General features: G+C 43.7%; 5 protein-coding genes and 4 pseudogenes across 11 annotated transcripts, besides 1 other annotated feature; 3 read left to right on the top strand and 6 right to left on the bottom strand.

The window, feature by feature from the left end:
- The first annotated feature begins 136 nt into the window (after positions 1-136).
- RPA3 (Replication protein A3) lies at positions 137-880 on the top strand. 2 transcript variants are annotated; one of them, NM_001298202.1, is made up of 2 exons: positions 137-459; positions 531-880. In NM_001298202.1, exons 1-2 carry the CDS (start codon positions 223-225, stop codon positions 630-632), a joined length of 339 nt encoding a protein of 112 aa, NP_001285131.1. In that variant the 5' UTR covers positions 137-222; the 3' UTR covers positions 633-880. The 2 variants fall into 2 exon arrangements, with proteins under 2 accessions (NP_001285131.1, NP_572737.1); NM_132509.2 differs by having other exon boundaries at positions 531-748.
- Positions 849-4,050, bottom strand: CG1703 (uncharacterized protein). 2 transcript variants are annotated; one of them, NM_001298201.1, is made up of 3 exons: positions 3,873-4,050; positions 2,713-3,801; positions 849-2,640 (listed from the first exon to the last, which is right to left on the bottom strand). In NM_001298201.1, exons 2-3 carry the CDS (start codon positions 3,797-3,799, stop codon positions 1,022-1,024), a joined length of 2,706 nt encoding a protein of 901 aa, NP_001285130.1. In that variant the 5' UTR covers positions 3,800-3,801; positions 3,873-4,050; the 3' UTR covers positions 849-1,021. The 2 variants fall into 2 exon arrangements, with proteins under 2 accessions (NP_001285130.1, NP_572736.1); NM_132508.4 differs by having other exon boundaries at positions 3,873-3,961.
- A 274-nt stretch (positions 4,051-4,324) lies between these two features.
- Positions 4,325-9,687, top strand: CG2247 (uncharacterized protein). 4 transcript variants are annotated; one of them, NM_132507.2, is made up of 9 exons: positions 4,325-4,445; positions 5,143-5,500; positions 5,564-5,775; positions 6,264-6,575; positions 6,670-7,274; positions 7,337-7,424; positions 7,478-7,743; positions 7,825-7,963; positions 8,022-9,687. In NM_132507.2, exons 2-9 carry the CDS (start codon positions 5,149-5,151, stop codon positions 9,192-9,194), a joined length of 3,147 nt encoding a protein of 1,048 aa, NP_572735.1. In that variant the 5' UTR covers positions 4,325-4,445; positions 5,143-5,148; the 3' UTR covers positions 9,195-9,687. The 4 variants fall into 4 exon arrangements, with proteins under 4 accessions (NP_572735.1, NP_001245627.1, NP_001245625.1 ...); NM_001258698.2 differs by having other exon boundaries at positions 7,481-7,743; positions 8,022-9,483; NM_001258696.2 differs by having other exon boundaries at positions 8,022-9,483.
- Position 9,688: 1 nt separating this feature from the next.
- Positions 9,689-16,139, bottom strand: rho-4 (rhomboid-4). Of its 2 annotated transcripts, none has more exons than NM_080345.3 (4): positions 15,651-16,139; positions 11,304-11,665; positions 10,899-11,241; positions 9,689-10,839 (listed from the first exon to the last, which is right to left on the bottom strand). In NM_080345.3, the coding sequence occupies exons 1-4, from the start codon at positions 15,888-15,890 to the stop codon at positions 10,531-10,533; spliced, it is 1,254 nt and encodes a 417-aa protein (NP_525084.1). In that variant the 5' UTR covers positions 15,891-16,139; the 3' UTR covers positions 9,689-10,530. The 2 variants fall into 2 exon arrangements, with proteins under 2 accessions (NP_525084.1, NP_727538.1); NM_167290.3 differs by having other exon boundaries at positions 9,977-10,839.
- Positions 9,900-10,287: a mobile genetic element.
- Positions 11,783-12,734, top strand: CG2533 (uncharacterized protein). Its single transcript, NM_132506.2, has 2 exons — positions 11,783-11,902; positions 12,083-12,734. Exon 2 carries the CDS (start codon positions 12,098-12,100, stop codon positions 12,638-12,640), a length of 543 nt encoding a protein of 180 aa, NP_572734.1. The 5' UTR covers positions 11,783-11,902; positions 12,083-12,097; the 3' UTR covers positions 12,641-12,734.
- Positions 16,140-16,338: 199 nt separating the features above from the next.
- Positions 16,339-18,229, bottom strand: CR43211 (annotated as a pseudogene).
- Positions 18,230-18,431: 202 nt separating this feature from the next.
- Positions 18,432-20,322, bottom strand: CR43212 (annotated as a pseudogene).
- Positions 20,323-20,524: 202 nt separating this feature from the next.
- On the bottom strand, positions 20,525-22,415 carry CR43213 (annotated as a pseudogene).
- Positions 22,416-22,617: 202 nt separating this feature from the next.
- On the bottom strand, positions 22,618-24,508 carry CR43214 (annotated as a pseudogene).

Raw genomic sequence — 24,508 nt, 5'->3', positions numbered from 1 at the left:
TTATAATACATAAGTCCACAGTAATAATGTAATAACTTTTGATGTTACAATAAATCCATAAATATTTTTGCTACAAAATTCGAATAATTTCGATAGCAGACGTCATGCAATTTTATTATCGATTAGCACGCTCGATAACTATTGGCGCTCTTTCTTGTTTACGGCATTTCATTTTCTGCTGAAATTGGCTGTTTTTTGAACGTTATTAACTGAGGAGTTATTATGGATGCCTTTGATCCACGCTCGATTATCAACGGCGGCATGCTGAAGCAGTTTTCCGGCCAAACCGTGAGCATAATGGTTCGCGTGGAGAGCGTCGCGGGATCCACTTTGCTGGCCAGTTCCACAGACAACCACAAGCTAAAGATCAATCTGCCGGGTGAGCTGGGCGCCGCCGAAGGGGCCTGGGTCGAGGTCATTGGAGTGCCCCATGGTGCGGACACCCTCAGGGCCAAGGAGGTGGGTGCACTCAATCCATGGAGTCATTTATTTCAATGATCCCAAACCATTTGCCCACTATTCATTTGCAGGTCATCGAGTTTGGCGGCGAGAACATCGACTTCGATAAGGATGGCTATAATGGATTGAGCCACCTGATTAACAATGTCAAGGCCTTCTATCGCAGCGGCTAGGATGTCCACAATTATATCTAAGAATTAATATTATGTACTCTAATGTTATTTTTTCCATTTTTTTGGAGAACACTCAGAGCTGGCATTAACTTTAAATATAAATCATCTATCTACATATATTACGAGTACAATTTACGGGTGTTTTAACCAGTTCCACGTATATTCTACAACAAATACTTAATACCCACAATTTAATAACATAAACAACACATTCTTAAACGCTCTTGTGTAATAACATTTACTTCCACAATTTGTTATTGTATATATGTTGGTATAAAAAGACTAACTAGCAGATAATCAATTCAACAGTTGAACAATTAACATAGGGCGAGCCAGCTGACGAGTGATGACCAGTTGCATGGACTCCAAGTCCGTATGCAACTTGAGGGTTATTGCAGCACAGCCGCATTGGCCACCACGCTAGGATTGTTGACCACCTCGCCGAGCGAATCGAGAACCTCCTTTCTGTAGTCATCGAACTCTCCAACAATCTCGTTGATCGTCTGATCCTCAATTACGTAGAGAGTGCAACCTGTTTCACGGATCAAACGCTCGTCGTGGGAGACGATGATCACGCCACCCTCGTACTCGTTGATTGCCTCCGCCAAGGCGTCGATACTCTCGATGTCCAGATTGTTCGTAGGCTCATCGAGAATTAGTACATCCGGCGCACTCAAGCATAGCTCAGCGAGGGCCACACGGGCTTTCTGACCACCGGACAGATCCTTCATCTTGATGGTGTGTGCATGACTGACCAAACCAAAGGAACCCAATGCCTTACGCGCCTTTTCGTGGGGCAGATTGAACAGACGCTGCAGGTACTCTGCAGCCGATTCCTCTGCCGTGAGATGTTCACCTGAGTGCTGATCGAAGCGGCCCACATGAAGTCGGTGATTCTTGCGCTGCTCACCCTCCTGCGGTTCCAATTCACCGAGCAGCAGCTTGAGGAAGGTTGATTTGCCCACACCATTGGGTCCCACGATGGCCACTCGACTAGTTAGATCAATGCCAAAGTCAACCTTGATGAACAGCGGTTTCTGGCTCGGAAAGGCGAAGGTGACATTGTGGACACCCAGAATGGGTGGCTGGAGCTGCGATGGCTCCGGGAAGCGGAACTTGACAATATATTCCTTGGGCCTGGCCAACAGCTCCTGAGGTCCCTCATCCTCGTCCTGTTTCTGCTGCTTAGACTTGTTCTTCTCCTGCTTGCGTGTGAGCGATTCCTTCTGCTTCTTTTCCGCTGCCTTCTTCGACTGACCGTGGGCCTTCAGCTCGCGCAGGCGCTTCTCCTGCTTCTCGTACTCCTTGATCATCTCGCGGCGTTTCTGCACATACATCTTCTTGAACATGGAATAGTTGCCCTTGTAGTATTGCAGTTTCTTTTGATCCAAATGTATGATCTCGTTGCAGACGTTGTCCAAGAAACTCTGGTCGTGGGACACGATCAACAGGGTCTTCTTCCAGCCCTGCAGATAGTTGTCCAGCCAAATGACAGCATTAAGATCCAAATGATTGGTCGGTTCGTCGAGCATAAGCAACGTGGGCTCCAGATAGAGAGCTCTTGCTAGGGACACTCTCATGCGCCAGCCTCCGGAGAATTTGTTCGTCGGCCTGTCCTGCATCTCTTTGCTGAAACCCAAACCGGCAAGGATTCTTCGTGCCCTGGCTTCCGCCGAGTAGGCTCCAATGGCTTTCAGTTCCGCGAAGGTATCGTTTAGCTCCTCCTGCACCGTCAAATCGCCAGCGACAAACTGTTTCTCCAGTTCATCGGCCTTCTTTAGCATCTCTGTGCGACGCACATCAGCTTCCAAGATTGTATTGATGGCCGTTTTATCGGTAGCTACGACTTCCTGTTCGCAAAGCAGCACATCGATATTGGGCGGTATGGCAAAGGCACGGGTGGCAATATGCCGGAGCAGGGTGGTCTTGCCGTGCCCGTTGGGACCCACCAAACCATAACGGCGTCCATGTGCAATCAATAGGTTGGCGTTCACAAATAGATCGTTACCTGAAAAAAAAAAAAATGTTTGGATTTAAAATTGATAATGCACAACGAAAAGTTATAGCAATGATGACTCACCCTTGGCTGAGATGGTGAAATTCTCGATCTTGATATCCACGGCTTGCTCCAGAGCCGCCTTTTGACCAGCGCTCTTCTGCACCTGCGACATGGTGAAATTGTTGTCCAAGTCCGAGTGACCGGCACCACCCTTCTTTGTCATCAGCTCCATTTGGCGTTCGTACTCCTGCTGCTTCTTTTGCTTCTTTTTCTCCTTGTGAGTGAGTTTCTTCTCCTTGGCTTCCTTGCTCTCCTCGAACTTGGAATCTACCTCAGCATCGGCTTCCTCGTCGGGTTGGGGTTCAGACTCGGGTTCGGGCTCGGCCTTGGGTACCGGCTCAGGTGTCTTTTCCTTGAGACTTACTGCCGCCACTTTTTCGCTAAGGACTTGCTCCACTTTCTGCTCCTCCACTTCCTTTTCGGGCTGCTTCTGCTGTTCCTTTTTTGACTCCTTGGCCGCCTTGTTGGACAGCTGTTCCTTCTCCTCCTCTTCGCTGTCATTTGGCAGATCATCGGCAACCTCATCCTCCTCATCATCGCTCATGGCGAACATGTTCTTTTGCTGAGCCTGCTGCTTCTTCTTGGACTTCTTGGAGGCTGGCTTGACAGCAACCACTTCCACCTCATCCTCCTCATTGTCCAGGTCGTCCAAGTCCAGCTCCGGTTTATCTTCGTCCGAGAAATCGTCGTTCTTCTTCTTGTTCTTCTTGTTCTTTTTGCTGGGCTGTGGCTTTTTAGCAGCTGGCTTGGATGCCAGAGGCGCCTCGTCGTCATCTTCATCGTCCAAGTCGTTGGCAGGCAAACTCTTCTCTGGCTTCTCATCCTCGTCGCTCCAGTCATTATTCCTCTTGCCCTTTTTACCCTTCTTGGCCTGCTTTTTGCCGGCAGTCTGCTGTTTGCTCTGATTCGATGAGGCTATGCTCTCCAGATCCTCGTTGTCCCGATTCCTGGTCGTGACATCCTCGTCGCTGGAGTCGCCGCCGCCACCTCCTCGCTTTCCCTTCTTACCACCCTTCTTGCTTGTCGGTGGCTTCTTCTCCTGCACTTTCTCCAGCTGCTCCTCGTCGTCATCAAAGCGCTCCTTCTTCTTACCCTTGGCCTTGGACATGTCTGTGAACACATAGGGATAAAGAGATGCTATTGTATGGCCTATAGTACTTGCATTTAGCGCTTGGACTCACTTGATTTGATCACAGATTACAACAGCCGCCCTCGGATTTCACGTGCAGAGCTGGCAATATGTAGGTGTATATATGTAGGTGTGTAATGTCGCTATATACATATGTACAACCAGTTGTGTCGCCAGGGATGATTGCACGCGATATTTTGTTGTTGGACTATCGATGACAGCACATGGAACGAAACTGTGCGATGGAAAACCCGTTAGGTGTCTCCAAAAATGGCAATTTCGATAAACGTGTCTTTTAGTATTTAAGTGTTGAGATAAATATAAATATATATATAAATATATGTTAAGACATTCGTTTGAATAAAATCTGTGATCTCAGTGAATGTATATGCCGGTAAGTTTTAAAACATATCATATGCTAAAATTTGGTATTTACATGTGTTAGAAAATCCTACAACTCATTCGATAGTATTGAATAATCGTTGTCGAGATTTTCCATCTAACCGAATAATTGTGTGAGTGGAAGTCGACAAGTTAAGTACGCTTGTAGGTTCGTTTTATATTTCCGAAAGAAGTTGTCGTGTTCAGTGTCTTTTCAAGTGAACTTTTTATTTCTTTTACAAAGGTAAGCTCAAAAATTAAAACAAAATTGTTGAGTTCTACATGATTTTGACACGGTTAGCTGAACAATCCGGTGCAGATTTAATAAGCGTCGCATCCACACACACACTTACTTGCAACGCAAGTTCGCGATACGCCGAAGAAGCGGCAAAGCATAGGCTGAAAACACAGTAACAAAGCGAAACGGTCCGAAAGAGTGATAGTAAATTTAACTTAAACGAGAAAAACTGTGTACTTTGTGCCGGCGAAAGTGCAAGAACCCGCTATTCAGTTTTTTCGTATGTGTGCGTCAGGTTTCCTCTCGATCAACAATTGTGGCGATCAAAGCAGAAACGTAAAGAAAACAAACCGCGAAGCCGCGCAACCCTGACACTCGCATAAATTTACATGTGTGTGTGTGTGTGTGTGAGTTGTGTGCAGATTAACCGGCAGAATTCGTTTATTGTAAAGTATTGTATTAAAAAGGGCTAACTCTGATTAGAATTTACATCGCATACTTTTTAAATTAAATGACTTGACAATAAAACGTCGGTTGTGGAAAAAGTGACAACCCAGGTCTTCAGGGTCAATATTTTTGACAGACGAAATTCCATTGAATTGTTTGCCTATCGGTTCCATAAGTGATCACTATTAATGTTTTATGAGAACATATACAACATATATCTAGAAACTTAGCTTATTTTTTTGCACATCGATTCCAGAGCGACATGGATGTGCCCGATGACAATTTTGGGCCGTCAAAGCCGTGTGACAAGCAGCCCTTAGCTGGCAACTCTAGCAGCGCTACCAATTCATCGTCGCATACCGGTGGTAACGGTAACGTTGATTCCGCATTCGAATCATCTACAGCTGCAGGACCTAGTTCCGGCGCCAATCAAAGTAGCACAGGCGGTGCTATAGATGAACAAGGTTCCATTGGTGAACAGAGTGCCGGCGTGGGACAAAACATTATTGAGGGCGACTTGCTGGTGTTAAATGCCAATTCCACAAACGTGGATCTTTCGACTCACCGGGATGGCTCTAGCTTTAAAGACTCGAACACTGAGCAGGGAAAAAAAAGTAAGCATAAATAAATAACCAGCATCTGTAGCATAATAACACATCTCATCTAAACCCACTTAGGTACTATGATTAAGACTTCAAAGACATTAAATGACAAGAGTCAATTTGAACGCCGCAGACGCCGTGGCCGTCAACGTGAACGTCATCGTGAGCCCAGCACGCATCGTGACGATCTTGAACCGTGCGATTTAGGTCTAATGGGATGGACTGGAGAATTCCCAAAGCTAACACCCATATCCAACATCGAAAGCAACTCGGATAAAGAACCGCTGGTGAGTAGAGGGGATGGCGATGCTGTCCAGGACACGAGCTGGCCTGCTGCTGTCTGTTCAAGCTTATAGAACATACCTCTGTATACTCATGTTCAATCCACAAATGGGCTAATTTGAATATCCCTTTCGGTCGGTATTTATTCACAAATACACATAATTAATCAATATAATTTGAGTATAAGTTTATTTTAAAACTTATACTCAAATTACTTTTACCTGTAAAGTAAACTTATGTAAACATAAAAATATTGTAAATAATCTTGGGACGGAAATTTGCATAAATCGAAAGAACTTAAGGTTATTAGATCCCCATAAACTGTTTTTTGACTATTTTTCCAATCAAACTTGGTAACTGGTATACAGAGGTCTATGTTGTGCGGACATCGTTTTGTTTGTTCTATATTATTGTATTTCTCAACACGAAATCGTATCTGTGCTTATCTCAAATCTCAACCAAACAATACACAACATGCACACTACGGCAATAGTCGACGGCCAAGCCAGGTGTACTGCCATGGAGTGGCCTAAAGGTTTTTCCGAGAGTGGAACCACAAGAGGAGACAGCGGCAGGTACAACAAAGCCGGCTCATATCACTAATAAGTCTGAGGAGCAGCAGCAGCAGCCGTCTCTAACAACGCCGATAATGACGTCGCCACTCGACGCCTCCCAGGGGGAATTGGATGCAGCCATTAAAAGCCCTTTGAACGCAAAAAAAAGTCCAAATGCAACTGGTATTGCAACAACATCCAAGTCCAGTACAACACCAACCAACATGCAACCATCAGACTTATACAACCAGGTGGAGACCCTTAAAAAATCTTATGCTAAGAGTCGGAAATTTCACAGATTTACTAACCATTGATCTTCTCTCCCTCTTGTATCTTCCCCCATAGGTTGAAGATAAAAAAGAGGATACCACCAAGAAGCAGGCGGAAGCTGATCATACCTTGCACAAATCACTTAAGGACGCTCGCATCGTAAAACGTTCTATGTCCACCCATTCGCCTCCGGAGCATTCGCGTCGTTCAGTGCGCTTCAGTAGCCATACGCCTCTGACCGATGAGACGAACATAATGAAAGAAACATCCACCGAAACCTCTTTGAAAGTTATTTTCGAACGCCTAAAGCAAACTGGCGTAGAGCGAGATCTCTTTATACCCAGCTCCGAAAATCCCAGGCCTCGCAGCAATGGTAGCCCGGTCCCAAAGGTGGCGGAGATGGAACATGTGGCGGTTGTGAAGTGCAAAACGGTGGCGAAGCAAGGGGCGGTGGTGAAAGGCAAGGCTGGGTTGGCCAACCCGTCCAACGTAATGCCCCAGACGCCTGCCTTAACGGTCACTGGAAAGCGAGTGTCGAAGCCCAAGGTGCCCAAAGGGGCAAGTCCACCGAGTGAGGGCTGGACCTCGACCAGGGCGGTTAAGGGGAATTCTCGGGCAGACTACACCAACAGCAGCTCGTGCGGTTCACCGATTGGTAATACCAACATTCGCAGGCGCAGGTAGATATATTGTATATATATACACATATCAATCTCTATATACTCGGTATTTTCATGTCCAGAGCTCACGCAAAGGCAGCCCCTGATAAGTCAAAGCCTTGTGTGCGCTGCGCGGCTTCTGTTCATCCGTCTGGACCTAAGTTGTGCAAGGTAATTTACGAAATGCTATTGGAGATTCACTGGCTTATAATATCCTCTTTCAGAAGTGTATCTATGAGAAGGGATATGCCAATAAGAAATGGATGAAAAAGACTGGAGGAAATGAGGATCATTATGATGATGACGATGACAGTGACTTCAGCATGATAGAAGTCACTTTGGAAAATGAAATATCCGTTCAACAGGCGGAGAAAAAGCAGTTAGAAAACGTGAATAAGCAGACCGTTATAAAGGAACAAGAGGTTGTTGTAATTGGAGGGCGCAAGGCTATAGCCATCATAGCCGATCCGATTGGTTGCAATCTGAAAGTGTGAGTCGGTTTAGTTCCAAGACCAACGCAAAAAACCTACGAAACGCACAGTTATTTATATGTTTTTCCTCAACTTATCAGGATTCCAAACCGGCAGAATTTGGCTGGCCTTAAAAAGATCTCAAAGGACAAATGTAGCTCCAGTTTGGTGCAGAGCCTGGGCGATTGTCACATCGGATGCCAGATAGTGATGGCCGTTATGAAAATCATGACGATGAAGGTAAAATGTCTAGGTCATCGTAAAATTGAAGTTCGTAATCCCATCCCATCCCATATAGGATCGTGTAAATATGGCGCAGGTTTGCAAAACATGGGCCATGATCAGTCAGGATAAGAGTGTATGGCGCACAGTCATGCTACGCGATACCCATATCAGCAACTGGCCGCGATTTATCCGTGAACTCGCAAATAATTGCACACGCGAACTGGACATGCTGGGCGTGATATTGCCGAATCCTCCGGATATTCTCGCTACACTCGACATTAGCGTCCTGAAAGCATTGCGTGTTCTTCGCACTTGTCCAGTAGATGACCAGTTCCTCTTTAAGGTCTTTCGTGAATTGCCCCAACTGCTGGAGCTAAGGGCAATCTGCTACAGTCCAACTTTTAATTTTTTAAATTTGGCACGACAATGGTCTAAGATTCGCGTGCTTCAAATCTTAATGACGGACCACAGAAGCAAAGTGGAATCACTAGACTCTCTGGGCGACCTGGTGCATCTAACTGAGTTGAATATACGTGGAGTGAATTATATAGGCTCGCAGGACTTCCGCTTCTTGAAGAAACTAGTTAACCTGAAGGTGCTAGTGTTGTCTTCATGCCAGGGCATGGATACCGAGGAATTTGGCCAGCAAGTGCTGCCCTTTTTAACGTCTCTACGCAGGCTCCGCTTGGAGAACAAGCACATGATCAATACCACTTTTCCGCTGTACCACATTATGTGTGGTGTAGCCGCTGCTTGTTCGGTACAGCAACTGGAGCTGGTGAACGTCGAGGTGGATGACCTTCTAACTTCGTTGATTGGAATGTGCACCACTGTTACGCACCTGTTGCTCGTCCCAAAGTGTCTTCAAAATTCGGCCAACGTGATCTATTCCGTAATGCGGGCCGTTCGCGAGAATGCCTCGCAGCTTCGCGTGTTCCGCCTAGGATTGGTTACCCAGCTGTTGAGTGCAACGGGTGAGCTGTACAGGGGAAGTAAGAAGGATGTGATCCCCGTGGAGCGCCCTGTACCGGGAATTCCGCTGGACGATGACCTTAATTATTGTGCTCCCGATGACCGTTGCATTGAAACGGACCACACGGAATGCGTTACCTTTCTGCCCGCCAAGCGCTTGCTGATGATACTGCGCGATGTGGCACCAACAACATTTGTTACGTTTGTTAAGGTGAACATGTTCAACAGCACCATGGTTACCTTCCTCAAACGGCCACAGTTGAAAAACAAGTAAGAACGTTTAACGCACTAGTTATTCCTAGGTGCCATAAGTTAGCTCATATATAAGCCCTCCCAGTAGCAGAGAATGCCAAGACTGAGTCTTCTCGAGAAGCATCACCTCCGAACACCACATTTAAACACACTCTCAACAATATCTTTGAACGACATTCAGTACATTACTTTGTCCCAAGCTGTGAACGATGCAATCAAGCGACGCTGCTTACAAATTGACAGCTTGTAATGAACAGAAAAGAAAAACATGTAAACATAATAAATAAATGGGTTAATTGCTGGATCATACTAAATCGACTTAAACCACTGTTTTGGGAAGTGAACTATAAATTTCACTATAAAAATATAGTACTTATGTAAGATTGCGTGTAAGTAGTTCTGCCTGGTCTTGCTGGTCCTACGAAGGCAAGATCAAAGTTGTACTCATTACATTTGAACATGAATGACACAATTAAAAAAATAAAAATCATACGCAAAACACCCATCTTCTTCGTACAAAGACATTGTTTTTATTACATTTAAATATATAAGATCTTAATAATAAATCTCCAAAAATATACAGTACACTTTGTTTAAAGATATTTCTCGTTTTTCTTGAAAAAAAAAAAATGTCAACGAAATGTGTAATACAAATGCAGCTCTGAGTTTTGTTCTCCGTCGACATTTCGTTGCGCCGCGTCGCGTCATGTGGATCGAGAATACATATAGTAAAATAATTTTTGCTTTTGAGTCGAATAAATGATCCGTATTTGAACCGAAATGAATAAAAACTTCGAATGAATTCGCTTTGCGTTTTTATTGATTGAATATCAGCTTAAGACTGAAACAAATGGTGTGAGAAAATCTTAAATGTACTTGGTTAGTGGGTTGTTTACTTGATCTGCGCGAGAGCGCTTCTTGCTTATGCTTTTGTGCATACATATGAAAAAGAATTCTTATGTGCTACGTGGCTATGTATGTGCCTGCCTAGTGTCTGGGTTTTGGTTACGGCTTAAGTGGATGCGCAATATCGAGTAACAAGGAATCGATACGGCGGACCACCGCGGTCGGTCTTTTGTATAAGAGAATTATGAGGAAGGCATAATTACGTTACTATATATGTATGTATGTATATAAATATATAAAAATACGTACGACATGCTTGCACCACTTTCGGATTGGGAATGAAGCTGACATGGCAAGTTGTAAAAAAATAAATTATTTTTGCAGCTGGCATAGGCACATGGTCAGAAGAAATCCTATATATAGTACTGTGCGTACTGCAACCTCGGCTCAATATCGAAGTGCACTTTGGACATGGTTAAGGGTTAGGGCTAGGGCTAGAGCTAGTGATGGGGCTAGTTGTACTCCTGTTTTGGGAAGTAGTCGGGAACAAACACGTGTATGATGATGCCAGTGGTCATGAGGGCAAAGTAAACGATGACGGCGACCCACCAGAGAATGCGCTCCCATCGCCGCACCTCCAAATTGCGCAGCACACCGATCCCCACCAGCAAACCGGCGACGGCACCGGACAAATGCGCCACATAGCCAATCTGATCGTGCTGGTCGGTCAAGTGGCGGTACACCGAGGTACCCAAGTCGGTGAAGCAGAAGACCAGAAAGGCCAGCAGCTGGACAATGGCGTACTCCATTTCCGAGTAGTTCTGTTTGGCGACCATAAGGTAATTATGGAATAATATCAAATAGTATAACAAAGACTTACCATAATTATCGTGGCAATGTGGGCTGTGATCAGTGCGTATACTCCACCCGATGCGCCCGCTAGAAAGATGCGAGGACTGGTTAGCGAGGTGCCCATGGAACCGGCTAACACGCCAGCCAGGTAGACCAGACCCACGCGCCACCAGTGATGCACCAGCTCCAGGGCGATGCCCAGAAAGATCTGGATAATCAGGTTCATCATCAGATGCATGATGCCCACGTGAACGAACATGTAGCTAACAAAGCGCCATCCCTCATAGCGCTTGTACGGATTGTAGATGAACAGGGTGGCCGCTGGTCCACTTGTGCTCTCGCCTATGCGATCCTGGTAGTTGGGATCGTCCCTGAACATAGCAGATTACTAGTGTTATTATCATATACAACCAATTGTACCATCACTACTCACTGGAAATGTATGACGTCCACGAGGAACATGATTATCTCGATAATCGAGAAGAGCACCATGGTGAGCGGCGGCGGGCAGATGGACATTTGCTTCTCGTAGGCACCGTCGGGCTCATCGCCCTCTAAGGGCTTCGGTGGCGGCACAACGTAGCGACAGTAGCGGGTCAGCATGTTGCGCACCATCCACTTGTGGCGCAGGGACATCGCATAGAATTCCTCGAAGTCCAGGTGGCCGTCGTTATCCTGATCGCTGCGCTTCAGGATCTGGTCGGCGATGTAGGCGGGAATGTCCCGGCAATAGCCATCCGAGATCAGTTCCTTCAGCTCGTGCGTGTTGATCAGCCCATCTCTGTCAGAGTCGTGCTGTGTGAGAGGCATATACATATGGTTGGTTAGTCATCATGATTAAGCTCACACATAGAATCTGGGTAAGTCAACATTTAAACACAGTAGGCCATATACTAAAGCGTCATGGGGGTTCGAAAACATTAGGGATTCGAACACTCAGTACCTAGCTGAAATTCCGAGTGGTCGGGCAGGCCCGCACCGAATCCAAAAAATCTTGAAATACAACATCTTGGAAACACCGATTACAATTGGGTACATATCAGCGCATTCATCCTACCTTTTAAAACTAGGCTGTAATAAAAATAAACTACTGAATACATTTCCCTAGAAGGAAGTAAAGAAACTACCATTTGCTTGGTGTCATCGGTTAATGACATAATTATTTAGTATAAACCATACATATATTATATATATTTGTATCTTCGCCTCAAGATTCAACCGAGAACGATGTCGCAACTGATGGAGATGACCCGCCACGTGACCTCTTGGCTTGGCTGGACACCGACGCCCACATGCGACGTCGCGGAGGAGGAGGAGCCGCTGCAGGAATCGTCCGGCATTGTGACCGTACTGGTTCTCTACCTGGGCATGGCCGGCATCTTTGCGGCCCTGAGTCTCTGCACCACGACCAGCGACGACCAGGTGCGGGCCCGGGCCAAGCGGGAACTGATGGCCATGGAGCGCCGCCAGTTGCAGCGTCTGGAGCGGCAGGGCAGGGCAACGGGGTTAACTCTGCTGCCAAACTGGACGACCGCCATGCCATCGCTTATTCGCGAAGTGGCTGCTCCTAGGCCTTCAGTCATTCAACTGGAAGAGCAGCGCTTGCGGATGCGTCTGCTCCAGCTAACGGATCAGAAGGAGCAGGAGGAGCACGATTCCCAGGATTGGCACGATGCTGTGGATGCGCCAGAGGAGGAGCAGGCCACCAGTTGCCTCGCCCCCAAGAGCCAAAATTCCACTTTCTTTGACCTTCCCTTAGACTCCGAATGAATCTCATTCACCCGAGGAACTATTCTAAATCATAGCGTAACACACTCAAACCTGCAGCATGAGTTCACAAATAAACAAGTACCCACATATTATTATGTTTGTTGAGTGATTTTCCTCCTTTTTGATTGCATCACCATCAGCACTTGCAACACAGCCGCGAACGCTGTCGGACCAAAAAGTGGCCATAAATGGGCAGGAATAAATGCCACAGATCGAGACGAGAAACTAGAAATCCAAAACGGGGCTAATCGAAAACAAATCGAAACAAAGTCACATGAAGTTGCACAAAGGCATCCAAAGTTATTGTGAACTAAACGCAACTGATGGTTTTTGCAAAACGTCAATAATCCCCATTGGTAAATACAAAAGGATTTTGCTAAAAAAAAAACATTTGTCACCTATTCCTTTCAGAAGTTCGAAATTCTCAATTGCCATTTCGCCAATAGAAAGTCCCTATATGGATGTTACTGTCTTATCGCTTTGTATTCTCGGTTTTCGATCATAAAAAACATTTGTCATAGGTAAGCTATGCGCACTGACCTTTTAAGTATGGTTAAGGTATTTAGTAAAGTAAATAACTAGGAACTGGGATAACAAAGAAAACCCAGCGAAAAGTCAACGCTCGCACTTAAAAGTTAGATTCACGCAAAAAAAAAGAGGAAAGACATTGGCATATACTATAGACAATTAGATAGGTGCCCATGTATGTACATGCACATAAATATGTATCCTCCTTTCCAGTCGTAAACTAATATTTTACACCTTTAGGTGTTCTTAAAATAAAACAGAACAGGGGGAAAAAACAAAACCAAAAAGTTGGTTATTATCAAAACCAGGCGATAAGCTGCCAGCGGTAACGGAGTCTCGCGGGGATTGGGACTTAGTCATAGTCGTCAAGTGTGTTCGGAACACACGAAAGCCACTTGGTCAGTTTGTAAAAAATATGGTTTTCGGAAAAAGTTAATTGTAAAACCATTGGAACACCTGAAGTTCCAAAACTTTCCTATATTAGCCAACAGACAACTTAAGATTTACTCTTTTGCACAGCTCAATGAATAAAAATATCAACGAAAATGGTCATCTATCTGCTATTTTCCCATATCAGAAAGACTGTTATCTGTGACATATCAAACATGATATTTCAAAAATATCAAAATGATACAGTCCCCTCCGGGTTCAAGTTGAACTTTCCAACGAATAATGTTGGTTGAGATTGGTGATTTTTTTTTTTTTGACAAAATATGTTCTATAGCTTGCTATTATTTTGGTTGTTATATCATGGCTAGATTATTGAATCAACGCTCGGAAAACCCAAGCAGAGTATTTTGGCCACTTGAATGTTTGTAGCGAGGGAATTCAGATAAGATTTCCAGCCAAAAGAGAATAGGAATGTGTCTGGAATGCCGATTTCCAGCGGCATCGAATGTGTTTGGATTGGATTGGCAGCTCATCTTGTATGCTAATCGTATGGTTAGAATACCTATATACATACATATATACGTATCTGTCCAAATCAACCAGGAGAGAGTGCTAACTAAACTGGAATCGAAGCGGCCAAAACTGATGGATTCGTAGATAGAATCCCCTTGTTGCCGGGGTACATTGAACGCGATATGAACGCTACACACTCTATATGGCTATAAACAAATGGTGAATCAAGAGGACGTTGCACGTTGAGGCAATCGCACTGGTAGAATTAAAAAAGACGAAATCCACAAATTGTTAAATTGATAATGGTAACACTCGGGCAAACAGGTGGGCGGTGGGTGTCAGTTGGGGGTTAAGTGACTAACGCCACCAAGAATAAAGCAAGAGCAACAACAACAACAAAGGCAGAACTCAAAGCGAACAAACAATAATTTATAACCGGTTTTTCTTCTTCTTTTTTTGCTGGTCTTTTTCCCCCAACCCTCTGTCACGATAAGAAAACTCAGTCCCCCAACAGTAGGCAACCACCCTCCCCCCCATTTTTTTTTGCAGCACACACGATTTTTCTACTTTAAGAAAACAAACTGCAGCGAAAAAAAGCTTATAAAATGTGATACGGAATTCTGCGAAAGTGCAAAATTGACTGACAGACAAGCGGTGATGGGTTAAATACACCGAAAAGTGTAATTATGCTTGTATGATATAAGTACATATAGCAGTTGATTATTTAGGCACTATAATCGAATTCTTAACCCATTAATGTTAAACGGGAATCAAATCTCACGTATTTATTAATCACCACAAGATACAAGGTTTTTTTTTAATAATGTATACCTTAAGTTTGTTCCACTGGCATGTTTGCAAACAAAAGCATCTGATCGTGTCGGTTTTCGCCCGCCGGCCCATTGAAGGGTTAAAGGTGGGGTTTTCTTGGGAGAGTGCGAAGAGTGAAGAGCGCCGCCATAGCGGATCGATGCTCAGATGATTCATCGAACTCAACTTTCACCGAGGGTGAGAAGAAGACGGCAACAGGGCCGACCACACAAGCACAAGCAACTTCATTCACACGCACGTATGAGTGTGTGTGTGTGAGTGCCGCGAAGTGCCGGCTGTGTGTTTTAATTACAGTCGTTCTTCTGTTTTTCGCGAATTTCCCATGCATTAATATGGTGCAATTTCACAAGATCTCAGCATTAACCTTCTGTTGCCTACCACCAGCCAGTTTAAATGGGATAATTAGTCGTAGCTGGTTCTAACTAATGAATTAACCACTATGTGCTCTCCAAAATGACTTGAAAACTAATAGAAATTTATTATTCCCTTACCTAAATCCTACATTTCCTGTATTCTATCCGATAATAATGTGGCATAACTATTAAATCAACGTTAAATCATCATAGATTTACTTTAAAGATATAGTGCTAAGTTGTAACACCGTGTGAACAGTAATACCTTTATAGGTATAGTTACCATGGCTACTACTTGGTTAGCTGGCTCTACAAACCAGAAAAGATCTAATACTTAGGAGGAGCTGCCACTTGTGCTGGGGAAGGGAATTGCGAGTATTATAAGTCCTACATACCTTGTCAAATATCTCGTGCATTTTGCGCCGATCCTCTGGCTCCTGGCTGTTCGTCTGATTGAGCGGTATTTCCTCCATATCGATGGTGTCCTGTCGCAGCGTTTGCGGACGCGAGGGGGGCGATCGTCGCTCGGCCGGAATCGTGGGATAGAGCCCATTCTCGACGTCCCGCTGCTGCTGCAATTGCAGTTGTTGGGCGGGCGTTTGGCTCTGCTGGCGATTCACTGTTTTCACGGGCATTTTTGCGGCCACTTCTTGTTTCGCTTTTCGATGGAATGCGACTGTTTGAATATCGAATTCGGAGAGCGGAAGTGCCGTTACCGTTAGCCAAAAAGTGAAATTACGGTGCTCATTGGCCGCGGTTTGATTTGATTTGCGATAAGATTAAGAGCGGGCCATAAAGCGCGTAGCACCTAAAAACAGCGGAGCGAACTAAAAAAAAAAATAACAACACCAACCGTCTTCTCGCACCAAAGAAACCAAACTGCGCGACTGTACAGTGTGACCAGCTGCCGGAGCAGCACAAGTGGCTCTCTACCCAGAATTTGTGCATAAAAATAATCAAATCCCGCATGCAACCCAATCTGGCAACGCTGAAAGGGAGTTAAATTTGAAAAAAAAAGTTAATGAATATTATTTATTTGGTCACTTTTAATAAGTCATTTATTTGAAAGTTTTTCTTTTTTGACTAGTTTTTTTTGTTTAATACTTTTATAACAATCAATTTGTGCTTTAATTTAAAATGCCAACTTGTTTTGTTAATTTAATATATTATATAATATATCCTAGGTAAGCCTATTTAAAAAATAAATCACATATATAACTGTTTCTTTAAGGATATCCGGCTCCTTTTTTTTTACTCCTACTATAGTTGTAAAATCAAAGTATATGCCACATAAATAACAATCACTATACTATATTCGAATTAAAATGCTATTTAATTAGTAATTGTATCAAGTGTCAAGACAGTTAATTTGAGAAAATCGTTTCCATTTATTTCCCGACCAAATGGGCAGGGATTTGACTTCAATTAGATTCTTGAAGCAACCCAGGCGGGATCTGAAAAATGTGGATTAAGGATTAAGGGTTATTGGGTAAAACGCAAATGAACGTATGTCAACTGACCTGTGCACGGCCAAAATAGAGGCGGTCTTTGAACCGATCCCTGGAATCTCCTGCAATTGCTTAACGTTTCCATTGTTAAGATGGCCCAGTAAACATTTAGTATTATTGGCCATCCAGGCCTTGGGCGCAGGTTTCACTTTTCGCGTGCGTTTCTTTTGGACTGCACTTTGAAGGCGCGTCCCGTTTTCCACAACAACGGAGGTGGCATGTTCCCGGATTCCCGCCAGCCGCGTGCTGCGCCGCAAATTCATAACCTTGGGAATGGCTCTATAGTTCTGCGAACGCATCCTACCCGCTAGACGTACGGAACGACGAAGGCATGGCTGCTGTGGCGAAGCCACTACTGTCTCCTCCATTAGCTGGATGCCGCTAAGTTCTCGCTGAGAACTGGATGCCCGCAGACTGATTTTTTTTCTTTAAAAAATATATTCTATAGCTTGATATTATTTTGGTTGTTATATCATGGCTAGATTAATGAATCAACGCTCGGGAAACCCAAACAGAGTATTTTGATGTTTGAAGCGAGGGAAATCGGATAAGATTTCCAGCCAAAAGAGAGTAGGAATGTGTATGGAATGCCGATTTCCAGCGCCTTGTGTTTGGATTGGATTGGCAGCTTATCTCGTATGCTAATCGTATGATCATACATACCTATATACATATATATATATGAATCTGCCCAAATCAACCAGAAGAGAGTGCTAACTAAACTAGAATCGAAGCGGCCGAAACTGATGGATTCGTAGATAGAATCCCCCTGTTGAGTGAGTGCGAAGAGTGAAGATCGCCGCCATAGCGGATCGATGCTCAGATGATTCATTGAACTCAACTTTCACCGAGGGTGAGAAGAAGACGGCAACAGGGCAGACCACCACAAGCACAAGCAACTTCATTCACACGCACGTATGATTGTGTAGGTGTGAGTGCCGCGAAGTGCCGGCTGAGTGTTTGTTTTTCGCCAATTTCCCATGCATTAATATGGTGCATGAATTAACCACTATGTGCTCTCCAAAATGACTTGAAAACTACTAGAAATTTATTATTCCCTTACCTAAATCCTACATTTCCTGTATTCTATCCGATAATAATGTGGCATATTCCGTCCGAAATCGTGGGATAGAGCCCATTCTCGACGTCCCGCTGCTGATGCAATTGCCGTTGCTGGGTGGGCGTTTGGCTCTGCTGGCGATTCACTGTTTTCACGGTCATTTTTACGGCCACTTCTTGTTTCGCTTTTCGATGGAATGCGACTGTTTGAATATCGAATTCGGAGAGCGGAAGTGCCGTTACCGTTAGCCAAAAAGTGAAATTACGGTGCTCATTGGCCGCGGTTTGATTTGATTTGCGATAAGATTAAGAGCGGGCCATAAAGCGCGTAGCACCTAAAAACAGCGGAGCGAACTAAAAAAAAAATAACAACACCAACCGTCTTCTCGCACCAAAGAAACCAAACTGCGCGACTGTACAGTGTGACCAGCTGCCGGAGCAGCACAAGTGGCCCTCTACCCAGAATTTGTGAATAAAAATAATCAAATCCCGCATGCAACCCAATCTGGCAACGCTGAAAGGGAGTTAAATTTGAAAAAAAAAGTTAATGAATATTATTTATTTGGTCACTTTTAATAAGTCATTTATTTGAAAGTTTTTCTTTTTTGACTAGTTTTTTTTGTTTAATACTTTTATAACAATCAATTTGTGCTTTAATTTAAAATGCCAACTTGTTTTGTTAATTTAATATATTATATAATATATCCTAGGTAAGCCTATTTAAAAAATAAATCACATATATAACTGTTTCTTTAAGGATATCCGGCTCCTTTTTTTTTACTCCTACTATAGTTGTAAAATCAAAGTATATGCCACATAAATAACAATCACTATACTATATTCGAATTAAAATGCTATTTAATTAGTAATTGTATCAAGTGTCAAGACAGTTAATTTGAGAAAATCGTTTCCATTTATTTCCCGACCAAATGGGCAGGGATTTGACTTCAATTAGATTCTTGAAGCAACCCAGGCGGGATCTGAAAAATGTGGATTAAGGATTAAGGGTTATTGGGTAAAACGCAAATGAACGTATGTCAACTGACCTGTGCAAGGCCAAAATAGAGGCGGTCTTTGAACCGATCCCTGGAATCTCCTGCAATTGCTTAACGTTTCCATTGTTAAGATGGCCCAGTAAACATTTAGTATTATTGGCCATCCAGGCCTTGGGCGCAGGTTTCACTTTTCGCGTGCGTTTCTTTTGGACTGCACTTTGAAGGCGCGTCCCGTTTTCCACAACAACGGAGGTGGCATGTTCCCGGATTCCCGCCAGCCGCGTGCTGCGCCGCAAATTCATAACCTTGGGAATGGCTCTATAGTTCTGCGAACGCATCCTACCCGCTAGACGTACGGAACGACGAAGGCATGGCTGCTGTGGCGAAGCCACTACTGTCTCCTCCATTAGCTGGATGCCGCTAAGTTCTCGCTGAGAACTGGATGCCCGCAGACTGATTTTTTTTCTTTAAAAAATATATTCTATAGCTTGATATTATTTTGGTTGTTATATCATGGCTAGATTAATGAATCAACGCTCGGGAAACCCAAACAGAGTATTTTGATGTTTGAAGCGAGGGAAATCGGATAAGATTTCCAGCCAAAAGAGAGTAGGAATGTGTATGGAATGCCGATTTCCAGCGCCTTGTGTTTGGATTGGATTGGCAGCTTATCTCGTATGCTAATCGTATGATCATACATACCTATATACATATATATATATGAATCTGCCCAAATCAACCAGAAGAGAGTGCTAACTAAACTAGAATCGAAGCGGCCGAAACTGATGGATTCGTAGATAGAATCCCCCTGTTGAGTGAGTGCGAAGAGTGAAGATCGCCGCCATAGCGGATCGATGCTCAGATGATTCATCGAACTCAACTTTCACCGAGGGTGAGAAGAAGACGGCAACAGGGCAGACCACCACAAGCACAAGCAACTTCATTCACACGCACGTATGATTGTGTAGGTGTGAGTGCCGCGAAGTGCCGGCTGAGTGTTTGTTTTTCGCCAATTTCCCATGCATTAATATGGTACATGAATTAACCACTATGTGCTCTCCAAAATGACTTGAAAACTACTAGAAATTTATTATTCCCTTACCTAAATCCTACATTTCCTGTATTCTATCCGATAATAATGTGGCATATTCCGTCCGAAATCGTGGGATAGAGCCCATTCTCGACGTCCCGCTGCTGATGCAATTGCCGTTGTTGGGTGGGCGTTTGGCTCTGCTGGCGATTCACTGTTTTCACGGTCATTTTTACGGCCACTTCTTGTTTCGCTTTTCGATGGAATGCGACTGTTTGAATATCGAATTCGGAGAGCGGAAGTGCCGTTACCGTTAGCCAAAAAGTGAAATTACGGTGCTCATTGGCCGCGGTTTGATTTGATTTGCGATAAGATTAAGAGCGGGCCATAAAGCGCGTAGCACCTAAAAACAGCGGAGCGAACTAAAAAAAAAATAACAACACCAACCGTCTTCTCGCACCAAAGAAACCAAACTGCGCGACTGTACAGTGTGACCAGCTGCCGGAGCAGCACAAGTGGCCCTCTACCCAGAATTTGTGAATAAAAATAATCAAATCCCGCATGCAACCCAATCTGGCAACGCTGAAAGGGAGTTAAATTTGAAAAAAAAAGTTAATGAATATTATTTATTTGGTCACTTTTAATAAGTCATTTATTTGAAAGTTTTTCTTTTTTGACTAGTTTTTTTTGTTTAATACTTTTATAACAATCAATTTGTGCTTTAATTTAAAATGCCAACTTGTTTTGTTAATTTAATATATTATATAATATATCCTAGGTAAGCCTATTTAAAAAATAAATCACATATATAACTGTTTCTTTAAGGATATCCGGCTCCTTTTTTTTTACTCCTACTATAGTTGTAAAATCAAAGTATATGCCACATAAATAACAATCACTATACTATATTCGAATTAAAATGCTATTTAATTAGTAATTGTATCAAGTGTCAAGACAGTTAATTTGAGAAAATCGTTTCCATTTATTTCCCGACCAAATGGGCAGGGATTTGACTTCAATTAGATTCTTGAAGCAACCCAGGCGGGATCTGAAAAATGTGGATTAAGGATTAAGGGTTATTGGGTAAAACGCAAATGAACGTATGTCAACTGACCTGTGCACGGCCAAAATAGAGGCGGTCTTTGAACCGATCCCTGGAATCTCCTGCAATTGCTTAACGTTTCCATTGTTAAGATGGCCCAGTAAACATTTAGTATTATTGGCCATCCAGGCCTTGGGCGCAGGTTTCACTTTTCGCGTGCGTTTCTTTTGGACTGCACTTTGAAGGCGCGTCCCGTTTTCCACAACAACGGAGGTGGCATGTTCCCGGATTCCCGCCAGCCGCGTGCTGCGCCGCAAATTCATAACCTTGGGAATGGCTCTATAGTTCTGCGAACGCATCCTACCCGCTAGACGTACGGAACGACGAAGGCATGGCTGCTGTGGCGAAGCCACTACTGTCTCCTCCATTAGCTGGATGCCGCTAAGTTCTCGCTGAGAACTGGATGCCCGCAGACTGATTTTTTTTCTTTAAAAAATATATTCTATAGCTTGATATTATTTTGGTTGTTATATCATGGCTAGATTAATGAATCAACGCTCGGGAAACCCAAACAGAGTATTTTGATGTTTGAAGCGAGGGAAATCGGATAAGATTTCCAGCCAAAAGAGAGTAGGAATGTGTATGGAATGCCGATTTCCAGCGCCTTGTGTTTGGATTGGATTGGCAGCTTATCTCGTATGCTAATCGTATGATCATACATACCTATATACATATATATATATGAATCTGCCCAAATCAACCAGAAGAGAGTGCTAACTAAACTAGAATCGAAGCGGCCGAAACTGATGGATTCGTAGATAGAATCCCCCTGTTGAGTGAGTGCGAAGAGTGAAGATCGCCGCCATAGCGGATCGATGCTCAGATGATTCATCGAACTCAACTTTCACCGAGGGTGAGAAGAAGACGGCAACAGGGCAGACCACCACAAGCACAAGCAACTTCATTCACACGCACGTATGATTGTGTAGGTGTGAGTGCCGCGAAGTGCCGGCTGAGTGTTTGTTTTTCGCCAATTTCCCATGCATTAATATGGTGCATGAATTAACCACTATGTGCTCTCCAAAATGACTTGAAAACTACTAGAAATTTATTATTCCCTTACCTAAATCCTACATTTCCTGTATTCTATCCGATAATAATGTGGCATATTCCGTCCGAAATCGTGGGATAGAGCCCATTCTCGACGTCCCGCTGCTGATGCAATTGCCGTTGCTGGGTGGGCGTTTGGCTCTGCTGGCGATTCACTGTTTTCACGGTCATTTTTACGGCCACTTCTTGTTTCGCTTTTCGATGGAATGCGACTGTTTGAATATCGAATTCGGAGAGCGGAAGTGCCGTTACCGTTAGCCAAAAAGTGAAATTACGGTGCTCATTGGCCGCGGTTTGATTTGATTTGCGATAAGATTAAGAGCGGGCCATAAAGCGCGTAGCACCTAAAAACAGCGGAGCGAACTAAAAAAAAAATAACAACACCAACCGTCTTCTCGCACCAAAGAAACCAAACTGCGCGACTGTACAGTGTGACCAGCTGCCGGAGCAGCACAAGTGGCCCTCTACCCAGAATTTGTGAATAAAAATAATCAAATCCCGCATGCAACCCAATCTGGCAACGCTGAAAGGGAGTTAAATTTGAAAAAAAAAGTTAATGAATATTATTTATTTGGTCACTTTTAATAAGTCATTTATTTGAAAGTTTTTCTTTTTTGACTAGTTTTTTTTGTTTAATACTTTTATAACAATCAATTTGTGCTTTAATTTAAAATGCCAACTTGTTTTGTTAATTTAATATATTATATAATATATCCTAGGTAAGCCTATTTAAAAAATAAATCACATATATAACTGTTTCTTTAAGGATATCCGGCTCCTTTTTTTTTACTCCTACTATAGTTGTAAAATCAAAGTATATGCCACATAAATAACAATCACTATACTATATTCGAATTAAAATGCTATTTAATTAGTAATTGTATCAAGTGTCAAGACAGTTAATTTGAGAAAATCGTTTCCATTTATTTCCCGACCAAATGGGCAGGGATTTGACTTCAATTAGATTCTTGAAGCAACCCAGGCGGGATCTGAAAAATGTGGATTAAGGATTAAGGGTTATTGGGTAAAACGCAAATGAACGTATGTCAACTGACCTGTGCACGGCCAAAATAGAGGCGGTCTTTGAACCGATCCCTGGAATCTCCTGCAATTGCTTAACGTTTCCATTGTTAAGATGGCCCAGTAAACATTTAGTATTATTGGCCATCCAGGCCTTGGGCGCAGGTTTCACTTTTCGCGTGCGTTTCTTTTGGACTGCACTTTGAAGGCGCGTCCCGTTTTCCACAACAACGGAGGTGGCATGTTCCCGGATTCCCGCCAGCCGCGTGCTGCGCCGCAAATTCATAACCTTGGGAATGGCTCTATAGTTCTGCGAACGCATCCTACCCGCTAGACGTACGGAACGACGAAGGCATGGCTGCTGTGGCGAAGCCACTACTGTCTCCTCCATTAGCTGGATGCCGCTAAGTTCTCGCTGAGAACTGGATGCCCGCAGACTGATTTTTTTTCTTTAAAAAATATATTCTATAGCTTGATATTATTTTGGTTGTTATATCATGGCTAGATTAATGAATCAACGCTCGGGAAACCCAAACAGAGTATTTTGATGTTTGAAGCGAGGGAAATCGGATAAGATTTCCAGCCAAAAGAGAGTAGGAATGTGTATGGAATGCCGATTTCCAGCGCCTTGTGTTTGGATTGGATTGGCAGCTTATCTCGTATGCTAATCGTATGATCATACATACCTATATACATATATATATATGAATCTGCCCAAATCAACCAGAAGAGAGTGCTAACTAAACTAGAATCGAAGCGGCCGAAACTGATGGATTCGTAGATAGAATCCCCCTGTTGAGTGAGTGCGAAGAGTGAAGATCGCCGCCATAGCGGATCGATGCTCAGATGATTCATTGAACTCAACTTTCACCGAGGGTGAGAAGAAGACGGCAACAGGGCAGACCACCACAAGCACAAGCAACTTCATTCACACGCACGTATGATTGTGTAGGTGTGAGTGCCGCGAAGTGCCGGCTGAGTGTTTGTTTTTCGCCAATTTCCCATGCATTAATATGGTGCATGAATTAACCACTATGTGCTCTCCAAAATGACTTGAAAACTACTAGAAATTTATTATTCCCTTACCTAAATCCTACATTTCCTGTATTCTATCCGATAATAATGTGGCATATTCCGTCCGAAATCGTGGGATAGAGCCCATTCTCGACGTCCCGCTGCTGATGCAATTGCCGTTGTTGGGTGGGCGTTTGGCTCTGCTGGCGATTCACTGTTTTCACGGTCATTTTTACGGCCACTTCTTGTTTCGCTTTTCGATGGAATGCGACTGTTTGAATATCGAATTCGGAGAGCGGAAGTGCCGTTACCGTTAGCCAAAAAGTGAAATTACGGTGCTCATTGGCCGCGGTTTGATTTGATTTGCGATAAGATTAAGAGCGGGCCATAAAGCGCGTAGCACCTAAAAACAGCGGAGCGAACTAAAAAAAAAATAACAACACCAACCGTCTTCTCGCACCAAAGAAACCAAACT

This window comes from Drosophila melanogaster, chromosome X (genome assembly GCF_000001215.4).
Source record: "Drosophila melanogaster chromosome X".
Lineage (NCBI taxonomy): Eukaryota > Metazoa > Arthropoda > Insecta > Diptera > Drosophilidae > Drosophila > Drosophila melanogaster.
Note: the sequence above shows the minus strand (reverse complement) of the source record. Positions and strands in the feature narration are given on the sequence as shown.